Source organism: Sciurus carolinensis, chromosome 8 (assembly GCF_902686445.1).
Source record: "Sciurus carolinensis chromosome 8, mSciCar1.2, whole genome shotgun sequence".
In the NCBI taxonomy this organism is placed as follows: domain Eukaryota; kingdom Metazoa; phylum Chordata; class Mammalia; order Rodentia; family Sciuridae; genus Sciurus; species Sciurus carolinensis.
In genome coordinates, this window is record NC_062220.1 from 3311647 (window position 1) to 3335969 (window position 24323).

Consider the following 24323-nt stretch of genomic DNA (forward strand, 5'->3'; position numbering starts at 1 on the left):
CCAGGCCTGTCCCTTCCTCCCAACGGCCTGCACCAGCGTGGGCTCCGGCAGCCTCTGCCTCCGCCCCTTCCCGGATTCCAGGGCACAGCATCCGTCTTGTCCCTTTACACCCCTCCCTGAGCGTGAGGACCATTCACAGAGCACTCCGATTGTGTGAGCCACCGCAAGTGATCCAGAGACGTCGGAAGGACAGGGAGGAGGTGTGGGGTCACCCCAAGTGCAACGCCCCTGCAGAGAGGGTCCCGGCTACCTGTGGCTCTCCTAGCTGTGGGGCCCTGGACCCACTCCCCCGAGGACACTGAGGTGCGCGGTATCTGGAGAATTCTGCTAGACAAGTTCTGTGAAGGAAATGGAGGAGGGGAAGAGGAGGGGCCGGGCTCAGCCGCAGGTAAGGCCGGTGGAAGTGCTGTACTGACCAGGGCCTGAGGCGGGAGGGTTGCCTGAGCCTCAAGGAAGGAGCGTTCCAGCAGAGGCCTGGGTGGAGACCCTGGTGAGCGGAGGACGGGGCACACGTAGGGGGCCAGGAGTGGCGGTGTAGGACCCTTGCATGACTGAGGGCTAATGGCCATGGTGGAGGTTTGGCTTCACCCTGAGAGAAGAGGGGAGCCACATCTGCATCATCGTGACCACATGGGGGTCAGTGGGGCAGGACTGGGGCCAGGTGGAGGGCATGTGGGGTGGGGGGCAGGCTCCTGCCAAGGACGGTGGGCCAGCCTGGAGGGACAGGCCCGGAAGGCGGGGCTGCCCCGGAGGGACCCGGACTGCAGCCGCGTGGGGAGGAGAGCGGTTATTTGCCCTGCTCGGGGGAGATGCCATTTAGAAACTGTCAGATGCCTCAGATCTCGCGAAGGCGTGAGCAGGTCACGGGGTGCTTTCATACCCACCTGGGCTGGCGTCTGGTGGGTCGGCCACTTTCCGCTCTGCGGGGTGGGGTGCGCCGGGGGTGCCGTCCCCAGCCTAGCCCAGCAAACCCGGCCTGCACTTCCCTGTTAAACGGCACGCTTGCTCTTCAAGTGCCCTCTGGGCTGCTTCTGACGCCCTGCGTTCCCTTGTCCATGAACAAGCAAGTGAGACCTCTGACTGTTCACTAACCGGGCCTGAGAATCAGGTTTGACCACTTAAATGCAACTATCTTTCAACAACGCCCAGAGGAGACGCAGGCCAGCCAGTTAGCTTGTGTGCCCGAGGTTCCCGGACAGAGCCGTGACGGTGAGCACCATCGCCTCTGAAGAACACCGCGCCTACAGCCGGCACGAGCCCGGAGGCCCCCGTGCTCTGCACCATCTCCTTAGTCCCCACGGCCACGGGGAGAGGAAACGCTTTTCTCTGTGTTTCAATGATGCTGGGAACGGAGCTGGGGGCCACATGCTGGGCAAGCTGTCTCGCTGGGCTGTACCGCGAACCTGAGCAGCTTGCCTGAGACCACAGAACTCCTACGAACCCTCGTGGTCAGCTGGAGGGCCACCACCCTAAGCCAGGGGCCGGCATCTGGAAGCTGTGGCGGTGAGTGGTGTCACCCCACAGTACACAGGGCAGCCCCCAGCAAGGCCTCAGCAGGTCCCAAAGGCCAGCTGCGCCAGGGCTGGGAAATCTGGCTTAACTGTGACAGGTCATCTCCAGGTGGTGACCTGCTTCCCCACGTGCCTCTGCTCTTCTCACACCTGAAGTCTGACTTGCTTGCGACGGGCTTCTTCAAGGTCGGCACCCCTTCTCCACTGCAGAGCCCCGATTCATTGCCACGGAACTCAGCACTCAGTCTAGCAACTGGCAAGCGCCAACCGTCTGCCTGCGCTGGGTCTGATTTCTGACACACACATGCTCGCCTTTCAAGTCTCAGGATGCGTGACAGACAAGCAGCAAGAGAAGGAACATCTGCATATGGCAAATTTATATTGCTTATGAAACACATCATCTCATTTAGCTTAGGAAATTAGAGCAAGCAGGAGACCCAGTACCCAGCATCCAAACTTGGCGTTCTGACTGAGGCTAATTTTTCATTGTCCTTGAAGCTAATCATGCCTGCGGAAACAGCATCACCAAATTGACTAAACGAGACTTTCAATTAACTCAAACAGATGGCTGAAATTTTCCAGGTGACTTTCCATATTAATTCAGTGAGTTGGCTGGACCAGGCCCCAGGAGGCTGTCGGGGATGGGAACAATGAGATATATGGATCTTCAGGAGAGAAGCCAAGTAATCATCTTGAACTTTGTTTTATCCCAGCAAAAACAGCATCAGTCAAACTGATTCCTCAAAGCAGCGCACACTGAGGGCAGCCTGCCAAAGACAGATCAGCAGAGCCAGGCCCTGAGGCAGCTGCCTGGGGGCCAGGTTCACTACCTCCCTGGGGAGACTTTGGCCCTCCCGTTGGAGGGGGAAGAACAACCCAGGGCAGGGAGAGAGCCCTGGAGTTCTGTGCCCACTCTGCCCTCCTGAGGACCACAGCATCAGGTCCCCTTAAGGAAGAAGAGTGGGAGGGCCTCAGTGGGCCTCTGTCTCTGTGCAGGTGCTTGGTGTGGATGAGGACAGCAGTGAAGGACACGGAGGGGAATATTCAGAGTGCCGGGCAGCCATCACTGAGCTAGGCCTGCAGCGAGCCAGAGCAGCCGGCCATGACCTACTGTTTTGGAAGCTGCTGGAAGCTTCTAACAATGTGGAGTCTCGTGGGTGAATAATGAAGACCCGGCTAAAGGAACAGCAAAGTTGGCCCTGGGTATTGGCTGAGCCTGGAGTGAGTGATTTCTGGCCTACACAGTCCCGTTTGCACAGCCATGGGGATCTGGGGATGAGAGGACCTCCCAGCACCTCTACGTCCCCGAGGCTTGAGCCTCCATCCGTGGTCCCAACAGAGGAAGGTCCAGTGATGACACAGCTGGACACGGGGGTGTCATTGGCCCCTGACTGCTTGAAGCTGGGGGAAGAGCCGAGTGGATACCGAGGCTGCTCCACTTTGGTAGGCCCTGCTCAGCTGTTCTGACCACCAAACCAGGTATGGATGACAACGTGTCAACGCCCTTCTGATGCGCCCAGGGTTGCTGCCGGGGGGAGACCTGGCCTATTACACCCCTGTGGAGCTGGCCATAACAGAAGCCTCTGGACGCTGCTCTAAACGTGGGGCACCATGAAAACAGTCTGGCTTGGTGGATTTTCTGGGAAGGCCTGCATCAGGTCTCCCATCGAAAGTCACCTAGTGTCTGCTGTGTGCCATCAGTGAGACCCAACCGAGACATGCAGACGGCCCGGGGGGCCCCCTGGGAGGAGCCTGGCCTCCCGGGGAGGCACACTACGGAGGCATGCTGAGCAGAACTCCTCGAATGGGTTTCCTCTTTTATTCCCTCAGGAAATCAAACCACAACTCAGCGAGGAGCGCTTCAGAAATGCACCTCTTTCTTGGGCATCTAACTTACTCCCAAGACAACCTGGTCCCCAGGAACCCACCCCGTGACTGTCATCTCAAGTCCCCCCTAACCTAGGAGGGAAGACCACAGACCTCATCCGAGGGTCGTCGGGCGGCATCATCTCCAGTTCGTGGGTGGGTCCGTTCAAGCCGATGACGTGCAGGGAGATGCTGGGGTTCTCACTGCCGGCCTGCGAGGGAAGCCGAGAGGATGCGCCGTGAGCAAGCGACCGCATGCTGGAGAGCGCCCCGGAACAGGCACACGTGGGATGGCAGCAGTGTGGGCTCAGTGCGGGGGCCGTTTAAGTATGTGGAGGACGGATTGGCCAGGTGTGGAATTTTAAAAAAGGGGCAAAGAGAAAACCAGGACAATTCTTTCTCTTCCCAGAAGACCCGGCACCTTCCCATTCCATCCGGCACACTCCGTCTGTCCATGTTGAGCGAGTTCTACTCGCCTTGGCAGAGACCGCGATGGGAAGGGAAAGCAGATGAGGCAGGAGGGAAAAGTCGCACGCAGTCCCAGGACGAGGGCAGCTGCGGGGTGAGCAAGCTGAGGAGACCGTGCGTCAGGTACCGTGGCTCAGCGGTGGGAAAAGAAAGTCCTGGGAAGGCTGAAGGCTGGGCACGGCACTGGCCAGCGCGCCCTCTCTGGGGGAGCAAGTCCTGTCCTGGAAGGCGCGAGGGGGCTGGGCTGGGCTCACGTCCTCGCTCCTCCACGCCCCGCCTCAAGGCTGAGGAACCAACGGGGGTCTGCGAGCTGGCCCAGGGCGTGGGGGCGCCAGCTCAGGCCTGGGGTCGGGAGTGGGTGGGACCCAGGCAGAGCGCGTGTGAACTGGCCAGATATGTAGACTTCCTGTTAAGACGGGAGACTTCCCATTCAGATCATCTGGGGAGTCCTGACCCCGCTTCAGAGCCCACCCAAGCCCTCTGTGAGATCGGGGGTCCCTCCTGACTCTCAGCTTGCCTCTGCTAGATGAGGGGAGCTCCCGTAGGACGGAGCCCATTCCACATGTGGGTGGTCAGATGAAGGCCGGACAGCCAGCGGCTGAGGGGAGGGTGCTGGGGGCCGGGAGGGGCTGGGAAGATCGGGCAGCAGGCATTCTTCATTTAACTGAGTCTCCATCCCGCCTGGACCCTTCCACGTGAGAGGCTAACTCAAGCCTGGCTGTAAAGGAGTGAAGGGCTCCAGGTTGCGTCCAGGGCTGGATGGCCTCAGAATGGAGGAGGCAGGGCCAGGGCCTCATCCCCAGGGCAATCGAGCTCCTCCACCTTGGACCCGGGGGGCCCGGCCCTGCTGACCAGGGTTGTTGGAAGGGGCTGTACCGCAGCTTTACGACTGCGGGTGTCGCCTGGAGGCCACGTGTGGAAGCCCTGACCTCCGAGGGCTGGTATTTGGAAGTGGATCCTTCGGGAGCTGACCAGAGTTAGAAGAGGTCAGGAGGGGGGGCCCCTAGGATGCGGTTAGTGTTCACAGAGGAGAGAAAGAGACCAGCGCCCTCCGTCACTCCACCTGTGAAGTCCAGCAAGAAGGCGGCAGCCTACCAGCCAGGAGGGAACCCTCAGCGGAGCCACGGGGGGCTGGCACCTGACCCCAGGCCCCCAGAGCTGTGAGTGGTGAACTCCCGTCACCCAAGTCGCCCAGGTCCTAGCACCTTGCTGTGGCAGGTGGCAGACGATGCGGGAGGTGCTCCTCAGACAGATGCAGCGCGGTCCACAGGCTAGAGGACTCCCGCCTCCCTCCATGCGCCCTCAGCATTGCTCCTCCTGCGGAGGCCGTGGGCTGGCAGGTGCAGGAGTTCTCAGGGAAAGACACAGGCACTGCTGGCCTCCAGAGTCCCCTGACAGAGGCTGGAGCGAGGCCACTACGAGGCGGGTCCAGCAGGGAGAGGCTCCCAGGGAGCACATCCCACTCCTGGCCTCAGCCTCCCCCAGGTGAGAGGGCTGGGAGGCTTTGACAGCAGACCCTCCTCTTGAGCATGGAGGCTGTGATTTGGTAATGGAGTTTGAACGTCTGTGCCCTGCAGGGAACCCTGGCTATTGGGATGGTCCTTGGGTCTGAACATGATTTTCACCCACCCGGCTGCTATAACAAAACGCCCCAAACCAGAGGCTCTAAACCAGCAGTGATGAGGCTACAGGCCCAGGGTCAAGGTGCTGGCAGGCCCGGGGTCTGTGGGGGCCCCTTCCACACGGATAAGCCTCCTCGCTGGGCCTCAGCTGCCGAGGCAGGGAGAGAGCTCTTTGGAGCCTCCTCTATGAGGCACCGATCCTAGCTCTGAGGGCCCTCTCAGAGGCCCACCTCCTAAGGGTGTCACCCTGGGGTGAGGATCTCAACCCAAGTGCTGGGGGACAGAAGTTTCCAGACCACAGCAGTGACCAAGCACAGGCCAGCTGACCAGGCCCCTCCCAGGGGCAGCCAGAAGTTCTTCGGGCCTCTCAGGAGCCACATCCTCACAGGAGTGATGAGGAGCCGCCATGAGTTTTTGTCACCTGGAGTCACGGTGAGGGCACTGTATTTGTTTTGGTCCCAGGAAGCTCAGGCAAATGATTAACAGTCATTCAATTATTTAAAATAAAGTAAACCTGCCAGGAAATTCAACTCAACAAAGATGGGAACTTAATGCAAGGTAATGAGGAGTAATTAATCTTCCCTCTGTTTACTGCACTGCTCATAAACACGTCTGATTATCCCGCCCACACTCCCAGGCGCGGGCTCATGCACGAGGCTGTGGCCGACTGCGCAGCTCCTCGCCTACCTTGGGGTAGTGGTAGGGCTTCACCGTGGGGTAGACGGAGCCCGTGTAGGTGGGCAGCTCCATGAGGGGCACCCGGGAGTCGTTGATGGTGGCGTAGGCCAGCCTCGTGCCATCTGGGGACCACCAGTGCGCCACGTGGGTCTTCAGAATCTCCTCTGGGGGGAGACAAAGGTGAGGACGTGAGTGCGGAGCCAGCAATGGCGTGCACAGCTGGACGCCCCGGGGCCAGCACCTCTGTGGCCTCGAGACCGGCCGTGTCCCCTATGCCTCCATTCTGCGGAGGCCCAGGAAGTGCCCAATGCCAACAACCAAACACCATTTGCGATCTATGAGCCTAAGGAATACTTTTTTAAAAAAACCTGGTCACCATTATATTTTAATTGTCTCATTCAATTTCATATTTCCGTTATTATATTTGCTACACTTTAATAAACCCTTTCTCTGCTAATGAGTGCCTTTGAATTGAACTACTATTCTATGTTGCAGATCATTATTTTCATGACAGAAGTAGAGGAAATGAGCTCACGCTGTGGCGCAACACACCTGGACAGACCCAGTGAGGAAGGACACTCCACCAGAGGTCCCATCCCAGGAAGACAGGCCCGTCAGGAGGGGCCTGGGGACACAAGCAAACACGCAGTGCTCCTTAGACTCAGCCCTGAGGACGGAGAACGTGGTCAAAGGTCCAGGTGCGCTTAAAATAAGGGCATGGTTTCACGTTTTGCAGAACAATGCTGGTTGGCATCCTGGAAGGACTCAGGTGGGAATAGCGCCTCTCCGGCTTCAGCCGGAAGCGTCTCTTGTTCAGTCCCTCTCACAGGGTCTTGACTAATCTGTTTCAACTATAGATGGGTTTTCTAGTTCTGAAATCCAATCCAGAAAGAAAATCCTACTGTGTTTTTAACATGCGAAGGGCAGACACTTCCCAAGCACCAAGTAGAGCACCTGCAGTCGAAGCGCTGGCCGCTCACAGGCAGGGGGCGCTCTCTGGTAAGAAAGGGGTCCCTGTCCTGTAAGCCAGCTCCTTCTAGGTTCTTCTAGAACAATTATCCACAAACAGCACAACACTGGTCACCGTGAGTGAGCAGAATCCCAGGGGCAGGGCAGAAGGAGCCTGCTGGGCCCCTGCAGGGCAGGGAGGCATTGAGGGACCTGAGGGTGTGTGAGGGACAAATGTGTGCATGTGCCCCAAGGGGGAGAGGCTGGCCCCCACAGGGGGACACGGTTGTGGAGATGGGGACGCAGCAGGGAGACTGGGAGCTGGTGCCAGCCTCGGGGTCTGGGGACGGAGTGCAGAGGGTGGTGAGGACCACCGGGGAGGCCTCAGGCCTTCCCAGTCGCCCGCCCCCATGCAGGCACTTCCCCACCCGGTCACGACTCAGTGGGCCTCGCTGCCAGTCGGGGCCGGGGAGGCTGACTGGTGGAGGGCTGTCCTTCCCACCTCCTGCCCTCCTGGTGCCCTGGGCACCTTCAGTGGAGGAATCACAAGCTTCATTAGGTGCCGTTCTCCTTTCAGACACCCCTCCCTGTCTTCAGAGCCTCCTGCAGGCCTCGGCATCCACAGGGAACCCCTGCAAGATGCCACGTGAGCGTGCCCACGACTCCAGCCCCAGACAGCAGAGCCTCGGGTGCACAGAGCCCATGGCGAGGACACTGCCCCTGCTACTGGGGTGCCCCAAGTGCAGCACTGTGCGCGGGGAGAGTGGACACAGGGCCCGGAGTCCTGGGCTTGAGCCTGTCCGCTGTCTATGCACGAGGCCCCATCCGTGACACCAGGGGCTCTGTAGCAGCCCTTAGGTCCCCTCCACCTGTAGGCTGTGACCTAGGCATCCTCCCAGCTCCTCAGAAGTTTGCCAGTGGACACAGGCCTGGCGAGGCCAGCAAGCAGGAGGAAGGAGCAGGGCAGCTGAGTCTCAGGGTTTGTGAGCGCCAGAGACTTTGGCAGCCGGACGAGAGACTCAGAAGTGAGTGCACACGGAGTCACCTGATCTGTCAGGGCTGCTCCCAAGGCACTGTGAGTAATAGACTCCAGCACGTGGTCTGCTGGAAAAATAGGCACCGTCTGAATGCGATTTGTGGTGATTCTGCTCGATCACTCCTGCCCTGCGGGCTGGGAGGAGGGGTGATCAGCAATCACGGTGAGTGAGCAGAATCCCAGGGGCAGGGCAGAAGGGAGCCCGGCCGCGCGGAGATCAGCAGAAGCAGGGCTGGCTGAACCCAGGTCCAGCCAGGAAGAAATGCTGGCGAAGACACACAGCCACGACAGCGAGGCGCCCCAGGAAGCTCTGGTCCATCCTTCTCCTTGAACCAGAGTGGCCTCCCAGGACCAGAGGGCAGCCACCAACAGCCCTGGGCCAGATCAGGCCACCTCGTCCCAGGTGGCCAGGCAAGGGAGGCCCAGGCCTGCACCTTTGTGAATACCTGGTTTCCAGTCTTGCCCTTGGACCGAAAGGAAGTCCAGCTGCTCAGGCCTGACCAGCACAGCCAGGGAGGGCCACGTGTGTGGAGCCAGGAGACAGAACGTGGGCGGAGGCCTGAGTCGCGCTGAGAACAAGATCTCTGTCGATTCCACCGGCAAATGCCAGGGCACTTCCTCTGAGCTCCAGTCTCTGTTCAGACGGTCTGGGTGCAGGAAAGCACCTCTGCAGATTACACAGGGAGGCATGGAGCAGAACGCGGAGCCAGCTCCCTCGGGAATGAGGCAGGGCTGCTGCCCGCCCGGGGCCAGCCTCTGCTCCTCTGTCAGCTCAGGGCGACAGTGGCATGTGAAAAGGTGTTCTGGTGCCGAAAGGCGGGCGGACAAAGCTGGTAACTTTACTTCCCTGAGTGTCCTGTAACACATGGCTTCCTGGTGTTTTCATTTTTCTGTATGTTGGTTGCTTATTACAGAGATAATTAAGTTTAAGAAACTAGAGGGGGAAGGACTGGGCAGATGAAATCCTGGCATCACAGCATTAATTATGAATGTCCCTATTCTGCAAACATTCTCCTCAGGAACCCGAGCTTAATGAGGCGGTTGCTTAAATGCCACACACCAAATGTAGTTTAGGAACAGAGATTTGCAGACAGAGGGAAATATTCCCTATTTCATCAACTAAATTAATTGCTTGAACCTTGCCTGGGAACAGAATAAATAGCTTGCCTTTCTGAGCAAGTACAATTAACTCAGGCAAACGAGAGGATGTATCTTTCCCTCACCTTCCCTGATCGGCTGGGGGACTATTTTAGCATCAAAAAGAAAGATACACCTGGGGACATTTGCTAGTAGTCAACGCCTGCCTTTCTCTCCTGAAGATGCCCCTGTGTCCACACAACTGGCTCACAGCAGAAGGGGGCTGTTTCCCTCCTTTCCTGTCAAAGCTCTCATTTAAAGTGCTTTTCATTCATGCAAAACCATGCCAAGGGCCTGTCCGGTAGGACAAAATCCCACCAGGCCAACAAAGGGCAGTCTTCACACCTCGAGGCCATTGGGCCAGTGCAGATTGCGAGACAGCCGCCAGTATCTGCCAGCATGGCTCCTTCACATTCATCAGGCGGGTCTTTGGTGGTCTGCAGGGCAGCCCCCGGGGTGCGGTGGCCTGTGCAGTTGACACAGGGCCAGTCGGGTTGGGCAGGCCTCCGTGTGTGCTGGGGTGGGGGGCTCTTGGTGCGGTCTGTTAAGCACAGCCCACGGAGGAGGCAGGGAAACCCTGCCACTTGGGGCAGCTCAATGGAGCCAAGGCCACCCAGCTAGAGAGGTGAGCCAGATGCAAAGCCCAGTGCTGCAGGGCCTCATGGGGATGTGGAGCCTGGGAAAGGGGAAGTCAGGGTGACCAGGGGCTGAAGGCGGGTGGGGCCTGCAGGGACAGGTAAGGCCCACGGCACAGGGCGCTGCACATCACTCACTACCGTAGTCTCTGTGCCCTGGAGAACTGTGACTGCTGTATTCAGAGTGTTCTCTCCAGGGTAGACATGGCGGTGACGCACACTAGTGAGCTTGGCAGAGCCATCCTGCAGTGCATGGGGATGCCAAACACGCATCAGGCACCACAAACGTGCACGATCTTACTAACACGTGACAAACCCCATCGATGGAGGCGTGCGCTAGCTGATGGAGCGAGCGCTGCCCCAGGACTGCAGGCAGGTGGCCACGGCAGCATCTGTGAGATGTGCTTCCGGGTTATATGGGGAGTGTGCCTTCCCAAACAGAAGTGACACCTCCCCTCAGAGGTTGGCTGTGGGTTAGACTGTGCCCCCAAGACAGCTGGTAAAGTTCCAAGCCCGCGTGCCGGTAAACGGGAGCTTGTTTGGAATTAGGGTATTTGCAGAAGTGATAGTGACATAAATCAGGACAAACAGGTCACAGAGGAGTGGTGTGGGTCCCTGATGTCCTTACAAGGACAGGAGTGAGGACACAGACACAGGAGAGATCATTAGGTGATGATGGAGGCGGAGACTGCACCCCACATCTACAGCCCAGGTTAGGTCCCCTTCACTACAGTAGAATTGGAGGCTCAGGCAAATGAACTTTGGGAACAAAGACTGAGCACTCAGCTCATACCAGACCCTGTACCTCTGGTAGGGCAAAGCTTAGAAGTTTATAATAAGTGAAATCTGAGCTGCCACTCACAACCCGTGTGCAAGAGACCAGCGCAGAGACCTTATGGACCACAGGGGCTGGAAACAGAAATTAGAAGGAAGTCGAAGGAAATGAGAGAAGGCTCTTATTGGGAGGGGGAATGGTCTTTGGCCCCAACATCCACACTCCCTTCTCTTAGTAAAAGAACCAGTGAGTCACTGCAGGGCACACAGCCTTCAGAGGAGACAGCACTTCCCAGGCCCTTGGGTTAGGCATGGCATGCAGCCAGGCCTCTGCCTGCCTTTTAGGGGACAGGGTATGACCACCACAGCCTCTCTTCCCCCTTGCTGCTGGCTGGAGTGGAGACATGGGATGGGACCTTGGTCATACAGGTGAACGTGACTCTCTGGCGAGGACCTTGGAGGTCCGCGGGATGTTAAAATTCTTCGGTCCTTCCTACCAGCAGGAACTCCTGGCAAAGGTCCCCAGGCAGAGCTGGATCGTCACCACTGTTCATACATGGAAGACAGAGCTTCCTGACAGGTGCCAGGCCAGGGGTCTGCAAAGGGCACCTGCCACCCATGTTCTCCAGGGCCAGGAGAGGGAGGAGACAGCACTGCAGGCTCATGAGGGAGGCTGGTGCTGGGACCTCCCTTGGTGGCTGGATGCCTGGGGTTCCCTACCTGGCACTGAAGTCAGCAAAGAGAAACCAGGGGCAGCTCGAGGTCACACAGAGAAGGGACAGGGAAGCAAGGGGCTTGGGGACTTCGTGGAAACAGACCTGCTGCATGTCCTCTGGGCTCTAATGCCTGTCCTGGAGGGTGGGCTACATGACACATTGCTGGCCTCATTTTCTGGGTGAGGCAAGGTGAGGTTGGAGGCCAAGGCTCAGTTTTGCCAGGAGCAGGTGGGTCCTGACAGAGGCCGCGACGTCCATAGCTAAGCCTCCTGCTGGAGTCCTCTCACAGGCGAACTTCCAGATCCTGAGCATGGCTGGTGACTGTTTGTTGTTCTGCCAGGGTCATTGCTGTGGGGAGGCCCCGGGCAACACAGGCTGGTGGCTGCAATGCCACACTGGCTGCACAGACTTAACACCTGGGCAGCCGGCTTGGGGCAGGCGTCAGGGCACACAGCTGCCTGGGGCAGCAAAGAACCCCAGCAGCATCTTCTGAAGATGGACCCACAACCGGTCACAAGCTGCAGAGCAACCGCCGGTCAGCTCTCTACTGCACAGATGACAGCGGTCCCACAGGCTACAAAAGAGCTGAGGACCTCTGGCCCCTGGTGACGCTGTGATACCACAAGACCCCAGTGTAACACTGGGCTCACAGGCCAGAGGTGGGGCTGGCGCTGCGTAAACTAAACTACTGCTCTGCCAATTGTATAAAGTACTGCAGTTCCACAGTGTGACACGCTTGATAGTGATAAACCACCGTGTGGCTGGTTTATGTATTGCTGCACTGTATTAAGGTCATTATTTTTCAGTAGACTGGCCAGTGATAAGAGTTTAAGTAAGACAGTAAAATGCTAGGTTGTGCTGGCTTCTGCTTCTCTTTATGGTGATGGACCTGCACCTTTTGGGTTTGTGACGTACCCTCTATGGGGTTGGCACAGTGAGGACCTCACTAATGATGCTTTTTATCAGAACCAACCCTGTTGTTTGTTAAGTGAAGCGCAACAGTACTTCTTGACCTTATTTGGGTTATTAGTGCCCATATTATGCCTTATTAAAAATTATTCTATTGAGATCCACAACTTGCTGGATGTGATGAACTGTATCTTCTGAAATTGGCCTCAGCGGCAATTCCAGAACTCAGCACTTCCACTAAGAGGTGATGTGCGTCCCTCTGAGCCAAGGAAGTCCTCTGTGCAGCCAGAACCAGTGGAGTGTGGTATAAATTGATGCCATGTAAATTCTAGAGCTTGGTTGTGAAAGGCAGCTTGGCTCACACCCATGATACCATCCACAGTGAGCAAGCCCTGGCCACGTGACGCAGCCTCCTGGAGGCGATCCAGCCAGCTCAGGGCAGGTCTCAACCATGGGACACGTATGTGGGTCAGCCAGGGGTCATCTGGCAGAGTTGTCCAGTAACCCTGGGGGTGAGGAGCAGAGAGATCCTTGTGTGCTGAGCTCTTCCCAACTTACAGATGTTACTGCTTTAAGTCTCTGAAGTTTATATCACTGAGGTCAACTTTAGTTTTAAGAAGTTTTGACTAGAAAACAACAAGGAAATGAAGAAGACTGAGAAGGTGGTTAGCTTTCCAGTCCTCTACTATGCTCTTTGGGTGTTCCCCAAACCTCCCTCTCCTTTCCACCACAGGCTCTTGAGAAAGGTCCAGAACCTCTGGCCCACTGCCTTCTATTCATGAGCCTCATGTCCAATAGGCAGCAGCGAGTCCAAGATGCTTTCTTGTTCCCGCCCATTGGCTAGTTTATTCCACTGCTCACAAGCTCAAGTGGACACTAGCCACCTGTTGGTTCACTTGGTGGATGTGCTCACGCAGCAGAGGGCATGAGCTCTGGCCAGACACATGGAGGCTGGCCAGGAGCCCTGTAGCCACCAGGACAGGGGCGTGGCATCTGCTGACTGGTACTCCTAACTGTGCCCTTGGAACAATGCTGGAGGCTTGAACTCGAGTTTGCTTTGAAGCAGGGGTCCTGACGGGCTGCAGCTGGGATTCAGGTGAGGCAGGGCTGGAGACCATGCTCAGGGCTGGGTGTGCACAGGCTCAGGGCAGGGGGACAGGGGAGGAGAGCTGGTGAGCTGGCTCTGGCCTCTGGGGTTGGTCGCTGGCCTGAGCCCTATGAATCTACCCTGTGGGTCACCCCCTTGCCTCCTGTGTCCACCCTGAGCTGGGCAAGAGGGACAGCTGTTCCTGGAGGGAAGGCTCCATGCTCTTGAGTCAGTGTAGAAAACAGCCTGGGGATCCACTCCCCTCCCACCTCCAGCACCCTTGATTGCACGTTGATGAAGGAGGCATTTAAAATACAAGTGGGTCCTCAGCAGGGAAGATAATCAAGTGATAATCAAACATATGCAAAGATTAGCTAAGCAACAAGCTGGAGCATGTGCTTCCCGAGTCTGCAGGAGCCGGCTGTGGAAGGGGGAGCCGCCAAGAGAGGGGAAGCTGGAGGGCGAGAGGGAGGCTGGGGAAGAGGCTCCTCCGCTGCACCGGCCTAGTTACAGCCATCATGTTATGTTCTTTTTTGAAAGAGGGTTCCACAAGTTTTATAAGCCCTTGGCCTCACAAAATGGGCATCTGTCTCAGTAGGAACAAAAGTGATTTTGGAGAAAAATTTGTGCTAAATTTGCCCCACTGAGGCGGGTGGGCCCCACCTGCTCCTCACAGGCCACATGCTGTCACAGGAGGCTGGAGAGGCAGCAGGACGGGGCCCCTCTCTGGGCCTCAGCTCTTCGACTGTGAAATGATGGGACACTGTTTCTCAACTTTGTGACTCTGAGCACCTTCCTAGGGACAACGGCAGACGGTGCCCTTGAGTGCAGTCTGAAACCCTCAGCGGCTCCTTCGAAGTGATTCCCCTTTCCCTCCGCACGACAGCCCCTGTGTGCCTTTGAAGGACAGTTAGGGGCAACGTGACGTACCATTCGTGCTGTCTGCGTGCTACTGAGGATGGAGGAGCTTTCTCTGTGTGGTTCCCTGGCTGTCTTCTGACCCTGGCTCCTCGAGGTCCCTGACTTCAATGTGACTCTGCTACCTTTTAGCAAATTCTCAAACTCCGGCCACTTTTCCCAGGAACTTACCCTGTTTACTGAGCTTCTGGAGTAACCGTCAAGTGCAGCCCCCAGCAGGGCTCAGGCAAGGTGACCACGTCGCAAGAGGCTGCACCTGCCTACCAGCAGGTGGGGTGGACTCGGGAGTCTGAAGCGAGCCCGGCAAAGGCTCAGCCACTGGAAGGCAGTGGGTGTGAGGGCACAGTGCTCCGTGTGGTGACAGACACATTCCTCGGGTTCCTGCTCTGCCCCTGTCGCTTGAGCTGCCACTTCCTGGTCTGTACACCTCCGTCCACTCAGAGTCGAGGAGGCCAGCAGAGGACACGAGGGCCCTGCGAAGGCCCTCCCAGCCTCAGTGAGGGTGTCAGGGACACTCCCTTTTGGTGCGTCCTGGGTCTCCCATCCTAACGACCGTCCACGGCACCCACTGGTCAGGCACGGTGCTGCTTGTTCCAGAGGAGAGCAAGTTGGGTAAGACCCTTTGCCAAGGGGAAAGAAAGACGCTTACTGAGGCCAAGGACACAGGAGACCTGAACCCTGCCCATCCTCAGTGTGGGCAGCCACTGTAAGGAAACCCTCTTGTAGCAGGAAAACTCTAGAAATCACTCAAGATCATGAGGCATAAACGCTTCCTGGCCCAGTTTCAGTTCTGCACAGTTTCTGAATGGGGAGGGAGGGGAGGAACTTCTGTATACTGAGACACTAAAGGCTCGCAAGGGACTCGCCTCTGTAGCAGTGGAGAGGCAAAGGGAGGGTCTGCTCCCCAGGGGAGAGGAGCGAAGGGAGGGAGGACAGTTCTGACAGTGGAGGGTCCCGTGCCCCTTTTGTGCCCCATTGCTTAAGCAGAGCCGCAGTGCTCAGTCAGGTATCACCTCGGGCTACTAGTTAGATGGAGGTCAGAGGGGGACCTAGACTGGACTCATTCCAGGAGGCTCCTGGAGAGGGTCCGGGGCCAGGACCGAGGGTTAGGAGAGTGCACACAGGCCATCCCGTCCTAAAGTGGTCCGTGTGCCCTGGTCAGGATCACAGCTTTGGAGACCTGAATTTGGCTGTGCCACTTGCTGGCTGTGCAGCCTTAGGCAAGTGCGTTAGCCCCGCGATGGCTCCGCCTCTGTAAAGCAGGGTAATAACAGTGAGCTTTCTGTCAGCTGTCGTGTGTAGGACGCTTCTGCTACTCCTCTTCTGACCAGGGCGCTGCATGCCGGCCTGGGGTTTGGAGAGAGACGGGCCCATCGGTGTGTAGAGTGCACACCGAAGGTGCTGCCGGGGTCCCATCAGCCCGCGGCCAGGTGAGTTGCTGGCAGCAGAAGAGGCTCACCATTGTGGGGAACCTCATTACCAACCCTCTGTCTGCACGCTGCCCTGCATGGCCAGGCCAGGACTGCTGGCCCACCAGGGCCACAGGCCACAGTCCACGGGCCTGGGAGCACCGGAGGGTTTTCAGATTGTCTGTGGAAGTTCTATTTCCTCCACAGCAACACGACCAAACGAGCAGCCCCAGCAGGCCCTCAGGTGACCCCCACTGAGGTCGCCACTTTTCCTTCTTATAATAATAAGACTTCAGCCAGGAGGCTAACTCTGGGGAGGCAGGGCTGACCCCAGGGGAGGGATGGAGAGCAGAGCTCCGTCCACGACGCTTCCACCCTGACCCTTCCTCCAGCCCAGGCAGAACCCCAGGCAGGGCGGCACTGTTACACTTTCCTTTCTACCAAAGCTTACAAGGAAATGTACGACCTGTGCGGATGTGTGTGTGGATGTGTGCACATGTGTGTATGCGTGTGTGCACAGGTATATGGTTTTTCTTAGTTTTTCTTATTCTTTTCCAACATGACCTGGCAGCTTCCGGTGGGCCTTGGTAGAAGACAAGCCCAGGTGAGAAGGGTCACCTGGCAGTGAGACCTGACAAGCAGCCGGCTGCTCTTATTGCTTAGGCGATTAACCCACTGCATCCCCAGAACGACCTCCCAGCCTCCCACTATTAGGATCTTCATTTGTTTCTCTAAAGGAAACTAAGGGGCAAAGTTTAAATAAAGGGCTCGGACTCACACGACAAGAGGTGGAAGGTAACCCGCGGGAGACGGCCCACACCTGTGCCCTGGGACCCACCAACACTGGTGAATTCAGTTCCTGAAATGTATCAGTAGAAAAAGAACTCCCCCCACTACCCTGACTTTGATATTAATTTAATAATCTATGCAGAGATTGGTGGCGTGTCTTAGGTAAAATGGATTATCAACCCTGCAGTGAATTTTAATTTCCTTGAGCAGTTACATTTTTCTTCCGGGTTTTCTGCCAAAGCTGATCATTCTCTTAATAGCAGCAAGTTGAAAATACTGTGGTGCTGAAATTCGAATCCTGACTGGACAATGGCTTAACTACCTGCTGATTTGTATCACTGTACTTACCAAGAGTTTCCCAAAAAGCACTGATGCTATTGCTTCCTTTGCTGAAAGTTAGACGTTTTTGCCACAAAGCAGATTTATAACCTTAAAATTGTATGTAATATTTCTTTATAGTTTGGCTTTAGTTTTCAAATTATATGATGAGAATAATATTTCCTTTTATGATACTCTGTTGAAAAGCTCATTACAGCACATTTTCAAAGAATATCCTAACTACACCATAGACACCTTAATCAGACTGAGGGAGTTTGCATAATTATTTCCTAATATCAGTGAAAACACCTTTAAAAAATTATGGATATCAAAAACATTGTGTGTCAGACGGGAAATTGGGTCTCGAGATTTTTTTTAAGAGGAGGTTAATTAGCTGTAAATTATCAATAGTGCTCGGAACGGTTTCTGCACCCAGCGGCATCAGATCATTAAATTTTCCTGGCTCTATCATTCAAAGAGCAAGTTGTCGGCCTTACCACAGGTTCAGACGTATCCAACCAGGTGACAGCTCAAGGGTGCTGTGCATGTGACGGGGACCTGGGCCTCTTCCCACCACCACTGTAGCAGGTACAGGGTCATCCAGCAGTCACCGGAGTGCAGATGGAGAAGCAGCACAGACGGAGATGGACAGGGCAGGGCCCTGGGCTGGCTGAGCCCTCCTGGGCCCTGTCCCTGGGCCCTGTCCCACGGCTGCCCTCCCTGGGATACCCTAGGGTGATTGCCATGAGCTCAGGCCAACGCCGCCCAGTGGGCTGTGCATGGTTCTCAAGGGCATCGAGGACAAGGTCACCTGTTCCAGGTGGGCACATTAGCCCATTCTTCACCAAGCCTGGACAGTGTCCCTAAGCTGGACAGGGCTGCGACGGTGATGGGGAGAGAATGACCAAAGGCAGAGCTGAAGTCCACCCACCAATCCCTTTGGCAATGAGGACGGTGGTGTGTCTCCTGCTGAGAGTGGGAGCTGCCAGGTCCCCACATGGGGATGACGCGGGCAGCCATCAGACATCTGCTGGTCCTAGGCCTGCACCCGTACCCGGATGGCACCCCAGGCCCCGGCTCGCCTTGGAGCAAAGCAGCACCCATTACAAATTAGGGCTGTCAGAGTGCTCTGCTGCTTAGTTCCTGGGCTCAGCTTCGCTTGGTCTGGAACCGCTGCACTGTGGGATGGGGCATCACAGACAAGCGAGTGTCCAGGACAGAGACAGGCCATTCTCCTGGTGCCAGGCCGGAGCACCCTGCTCATGCAGGGCACCTGGTGGGCCCATAAGGCAGACGTTATGGCTGCATCTCAACACCTCTTGGAGGACTCCCTCCTCTGCCACCTCCCGAGGTCCTTAGGCTTGGGCAGAGACGTCTCCCCATCCGTCATGTTTTGGGCCATGTCCTCCCACTGCCACACACACGTGCGGACCTGGCCCTCAGCCGACAAAACGTTACCATCTCAGTTCTGGGGCATTCGGCTGTGTTCTACCTGCCCTCCTCATCACGTCCCTAAGGTTCCTGTGCTCTCCTGACCCTTCTACTTCACTGAATTGACGTCATGACGGGTCTTGGTCAGCAGATTGAAAAGCGTGGACTTTCCAACAATAGATGGAGTGCACACAGCCACAGAAGCCATTCCCATCCTACAGACAGGAGCCCAGGGCCCGCAGGTGAGGACCCCAGCCAGCCGGAGCTGTGGATGGGAGCAGGCTGCGGGTGCGACGAGGCCGCAGCGGGGGCCGTGGTAATGGACACAGATGTTTCCACCCAGCGTCAGTCAGTGGCCTTAGGCAGGGCACACAGACGCCTGCTTCACGCACTGCACCTGCGAGATGGGAAGAGCACACCCGGCCGGCGCTCACGGTGCATGTGAGGAACTCGGGAGAAGACCTGCAGAAAGGAGCCGGCAGGGGCTGCGCACCTTGGACGGGGCGGGCTTCCCTCCTGCGTGCTGCGTCAACGGCTCCAGTCCGCCGCGCGGACTGTGCGGTGTCGTCTAGTTCTGCGAATGTTGATGGTGCGCCAGTCCCCATCCTCCCTGGGCTCTGGCCGCCAGGAGCACAGTGTGGGGGAGGAGGGGTGCTGGGCTGTCTGGGCCCGAGGCCCCCGACTGTCTGAGCCCGTGCTCCGTCTCTGCCCCCGTGTACAGGCACCAGGATTCCCTGCTGCTCCTCTGTGCCCCTCTACAGGGGAGGCCATCCAGGCCTCCTGCCTCCCCTTGTGGGAATGGGCACCGGGAAGGGAGAGGCTGGGCTCCAGGCCTCCTCTGCAGGCAGGACCTGCGGCGTCAGCATGCCAGCTGCAGCGGTTGGGCAGGACCCTCGGGGAACAGCGCTCCCCTTCATTGTTGCCCAGGAGCTGGACCACGGTCAGGCCTCACGCCCCATGACCCTCAGTGACCACTGGGGCTGAGTGACATGGCTGGGGCACTTTAATTATCGTAATGCCTCTTCTGGAACATTGCCCACAGGGCAGCAGCGTCCACTGACAACGACAGTGGCTCAGAACCGCCCAGGCGTTCCCCTCGCTCTGGGTGTGACGGCAGGTGGACGCGGAGGCTGCTTAGGAGACTCAGTCACATGGAGCAGAGGAGAAAAAGGCCGCCTTCTTCCTAACACAACAGGCACTTCCACACAGTCTAACAGCAACGGTTTGCCCAGGGCCTTAGAGATGGCTGTCGCACTAGACTGAGCTGGGCTGTGGCCACGTTCACAGGGACGCCACACAGCCATGAAGACATTCCCGTCCTACAGACAGGAAACCCAGGGCCCACAGGCGAGGAAACCCAGGGCCCACAGGCGAGGAAACCCAGGGCCCACAGGTGAGGAAACCCAGCTCCCACAGGTGAGGAAACCCAGGGCCCACAGGTGAGGAAACCCAGGGCCCACAGGTGAGGAAACCCAGAGCCCACAGGTGAGAAAACCCAGGGCCCACAGGTGAGGAAACCCAGGGCCCACAGGTGAGGAAACCCAGCTCCCACAGGTGAGGAAACCCAGCTCCCACACGTGAGGAAACCCAGGGCCCACAGGTGAGTTGATATGCTGGGTAAGTGGTAGAGGTAGAATGGGAACCCAGGATCCCACACTTCACTGGACGCTTTGCACAAATTGTGTTGCTTTTGGAGACTCAATTCCACCTTTGTGTAGTTGTGGGTTTGCAACATTCAAACTGTCTGTGGTTTTAGAGCCGATTTTTGGAACAAAATGAAAATATCTATACATGAGGCCAGTTAATAGCCAGCTGTGTAGTGAAACATAGGGTGAGATGAACTTTCCCTTCAATGGAGCGGACGGGACTGGGAGACGAAGGACGGAGCTCAGGACGTCTCTGTTGTCCTGACGCTAAGATTCCTTCACCTCCCTGACCCTCTCCAATGCCTTCATCCAGATAAGCTGGCATGACTATGATTGGTACTATCAGCTACCAGTGGTGCAGGCAGCGTGAGGTCCTGCCAGCCCTGGGCACTGCAGGGCGGAGAGGCCCACTCCAGATTTCAGTGGACACACACCGGGGGTGGAGAGGGGCTCAGGGGCTTGTGTCCCCACCTCTCAGGCAGTTCATGTCCAAGATAGAGACAGAATGTTCCAGTTGCGTTTCATAGGATCAGATGTTTCTCTAGTTCTTTCAGTGAATCTTCGATTTGTTGTGAAGTACTTGGCAGAAATTTTCAATTTATTTTTATAGTTGAAAAGCAACAGTCATAGTGAATTCTCCTGTGGTGAAATCTAAATAGCATGACGTCTGAACCAACCTGTGATCTGTTTTCTCCCAGTGCTTCTTGGCTAGTTGTGATCCAAAGTAAAGATGCAAAAAGAAGTAACCCTGGCGGCTGGAACTGCGCAGTGAATACATCATCCCAGAGGGAACCTTCCAGATGCTTGAGAAAGGCTGGCACCTGAGTGGGGACTCCCAGAGCAGAATGGCAGTGGGCTGCAGTGGGGGTCAGAGTGGGGCCTTGTCAGCACGCCGACTCATCAGGCTCCAGGAAACTGAGGCACAGGTGGCATCGCCTGGGGCTGTGTCCACCCCAAACATGCAGCTCCTTCCTTGTGCAGCCGAGGAGGGGAGCTTTATGTCCTGGCCAAGGGACCAGAGGGGACACTGAAGGGGGTGTGGAGAATCTTACATTCTCCTTACGTGCTCCTGGGACTCAAGGCCCAAACACATGTCTTCCCTGAAGAGAGGACAGTCACCCATGTCCCCTGCCACCCTCAAACACCAAAATTCTGGAACATTCTCCAACCCCTGTTGCACACTCTCATCTGTGCCCTGAGTTCATTCTCTCCCCAATTGGCTCTTTTTTTCCCCCTTAGGTACTGTGAGAATCACAGTATTCACAATCAATAGCCTAATGATAATATAGACACTATCCACCCTGCGTCCTTTAAACTTCATTGGAATTCAATGACATGGGAAAAGCAGGTGTCACTAAGCTCAGCACAAGCATTTCCTATTAGTTAGCAAACATTTACAAGATGCCAGCACTGTGGTGATTCTTGTGACCCTTCTAGTGACCTGGGGGTCGGCTCTGTTGTCCTGTTTTGCAAAGAGGAAGTTGAAGCTCAGAGATGATGGTGGCTTGCTCCTAGCCAAGGAGCTGTGGAGCTTTGATTCTGCTCCAGCTCTGATACGGAGCCTACTCCACCATTGGGCACAGGAAGGCGCTGTCCAGAATGAGGACACCCAGTCATTTTTCCAAAACAAAAGGACAGGAGTCAGCAGGAGCTGATTGGGCTCTTGATTCCTCCTGGGCTGCAAACCAGAGGGCCAGACTCCAGCTCGTTTCCTGTTACGCTCACTCAGTCTGCAGCTAGGCTGTGGCTTGCCATTTGGAGACCGTCTGCCTGAGTGACAGCAGTATTGCAGAGTGTCACCTTTGAATGGGACAAGAGACGGAGCAAACAGTGTGGACATTGAGAAGGGGTTCAGGATCGTCCTAGAGGACGTGGCTCGGGATTCTGACTGTGAACGGGCTGCAGGCTGCTAAGCTCCCGCTCCCGCGTCCAGAGCAGAACAAACCTGAGGCACCTGCGAAATATGAGTCCTAAAAATTTGCAAGACATAAATAACATGACTGATAGAGCTGTCCTCCGAAATAAATGGACTCATTCTAAATACGGAAAATCTTATTTATTCCCACTTGCATCTGCTGCCTGTTTCCTGCCACTAAATATTTTATCCAAGGTGCCGAGAGCAGAATTTAATGGGGGTTTAGAAAAGAAATCAGTGAACATCAAGCCAGAGGTAAACGGAGGCTTTGCCTCGCGGGCTGGCAGCTCCCTCGCTAATCAGCACTGGGCTATTTGCATAGCGCACACCACAAGTGCTTCATTATCATCAGTGGGATCTGCAAATCCCCACAAATCAACTCCTGGGGAGCCTGGGAAGTGGAGCGCGCCCGGCTGGCCGCCAGGTGGCAGTGTCCCTGCTCTGATCCCTTCACTGGGGAAGCAGGGAAGTCTGAGGTGTGGCTTCCCCGCGCCCCCTGAGGGCTGGTCTTAGCGCCCGACTTCCTTCCTCAGAAGGTGTGGGTGTGGGGGCGTCAAGGCTTCTCTCCGTGACTGCAGGCATTTAGGGGGAAACCCCCCTGGAGCCACGTTTGGGGTGGGAGGTCCCAGGCTTGCATGTTGTCCTGTTAGAACGCTGAGGGTCACCAGGGGAGAATCCAGGACATGTGGCCAGCTGGTTGCAGAGCCACCTGCTGCACAGGGGACCTCGGCCCCACTTCACGGGGACCCAGGGCCTGCCATCCCCCCACACAAGGGCAGCGACCTAAGAGCCCAGCCACGCCAGAAGCAGCAGTGACTGAAGGCCACCTGGCTTCAATTAAAGCCGCTCACGAAGTCGATCTGCCCGCCCAGCAGGCTCCTCCTCTCCCTGACCCACCTGCTCCGCTAGATCTCACAAACCATTCCTGCTGCCGCCTCCTGCATCTTCTGAATCAGAGGTGAGACCCCGGCCCTGGAGAGGCCACGTCCGGGCAGTTGGAAAGCCCCTCTACGTAGTTTCTAATTTCTCTTTCGGCCTTATCTTCCTTCCCTCTGTGAGGATTTTTCCAGACTCAGCTCAATGCTACCGTGAAACAGAAGTAGGTATGAAAATCCCTGGCACGTAGACGGTGGGCCGCAGCCCGCCCTGCAGGTTGGAGGGCAGAACAGGGCCTGGCAAGGCGGCGGCTCCACCCTGCTCCGGCAGAGTCCAGCCAAACACCCACAGCTTCTCTCCTGGATTCCAGGCTTTGTTTTTCTGCATGCGCGCAGCTCCCTGAGCACCCAAAGAAACATTTTTTTGACTGAGAAATGAGGAGTCCTGGAGAGTTGAGTGCTTTGCAGGAGAAGCAACTGAGTGTTAGGGTCTGTCCTGTGACCCTAACTCACAGCGGCCCTTGGGATGCCCATTACCACTGCCAGAGCCTCCCAGACACCAAGGCCAGGGAGCACAGCTGTCAGGGCTGGAACCCCTGGACACCTGAACAGGCCCCAGAGAGGGCACCGGAAGGAGCTGCCTGGTCTTGGGAGAGAGCACGAGGCAGGTCCCGGCTGGAGAGGGAAGTGCCATTCACCACAGCGACAGCAGCAGGGCCAGAATATCCCGGGGCTGTGACGGTGGGTCCAAGGTGACACATCTTCTAACTGCTCAGGTTTTCCCAGCTCTCTTTCAAGTTTTCGTACGAAGCGAAGGTCAAGCAGGGACACACCTCACAGGATCCCAAATCTGAAATTGTGCCACCAAAGACAGAAATCGGAAGAGTGGAAACTACGTTCTGGTGCTATCTTGAGAGAAGGAAATTTGAACAAAGTTTTTGAAGAACTAATTCCTGAACTAATGGATTAATAGTTGCTTGGTTTTCTAATTTTTGTTTCTACAGTCTTGAATCAGAATATATCATTCTGCCAAAAAAGTGTCTAGGTGTGTTTCGGATTCAGAGGATACAGACCATCAAGTTACAGTGTGATTAAATGCCACCTTGCTCTACATGAGCTTTGCAAAGGCAGGTCTGGATTCAGAGGATACAGACCATCAAGTTACAGTGTGATTAAATGCCACCTTGCTCTACATGAGCTTTTCAGCGCCTGTTTTCCACGAAGGACCTGAGAGAACACATCCCAGATTGCGTCTGAGGCGGGCAGCAGATGTGCCTCCCAGGGCTCTTCGGCTCCCTGTCAGGACACTGTCCACCATCCCCGCCTACGTCTCCTCCTCGCTCATCCCTCTGTCTTCTCTCCCCTCCTTTGGCTTTGCCGTTGTGCAGGTCCTGTACCACACAGCAGCTAGTCACTGCCGGGTGCCAGGCAGAGACTTGGAACGATACTCCTGAGTGAGCTAGGACTGTGTGAGCCACTGTGAGCTCAGGAGCATCCTCAGGAAAAGTGCCCCTTACCCACAGGTTCCTGGTGCCCTCCTCCCTGTCTGGAGGACAGGCACCTGCAGGGGAAGCCACAGTGGTGGATAAGGTGTCACCCTCAATGGAAGCTGAGTGGTGGGAGAAGGGGTAAGAC

General features: G+C 56.5%; 1 protein-coding gene across 7 annotated transcripts in view; it reads right to left on the minus strand.

Annotated features, from left to right (window-relative positions):
* Dpp6 (dipeptidyl peptidase like 6) overlaps positions 1 to 24323 on the minus strand; it is an 872193-nt gene that overhangs the window by 103566 nt on the left and 744304 nt on the right. For 6 of the 7 annotated variants that reach the window (XM_047560556.1, XM_047560558.1, XM_047560555.1 and 3 more), the window contains exons 9-10: positions 6155 to 6309; positions 3492 to 3589 (exon numbers count right to left, since the gene is read on the minus strand). In XM_047560556.1, coding sequence (XP_047416512.1) covers positions 3492 to 3589; positions 6155 to 6309 — 253 coding nt within the window. Of the gene's footprint in view, positions 1 to 1275; positions 2144 to 3491; positions 3590 to 6154; positions 6310 to 24323 lie in introns of those variants that run through there. The other variant, XM_047560561.1, reaches the window with a different exon arrangement.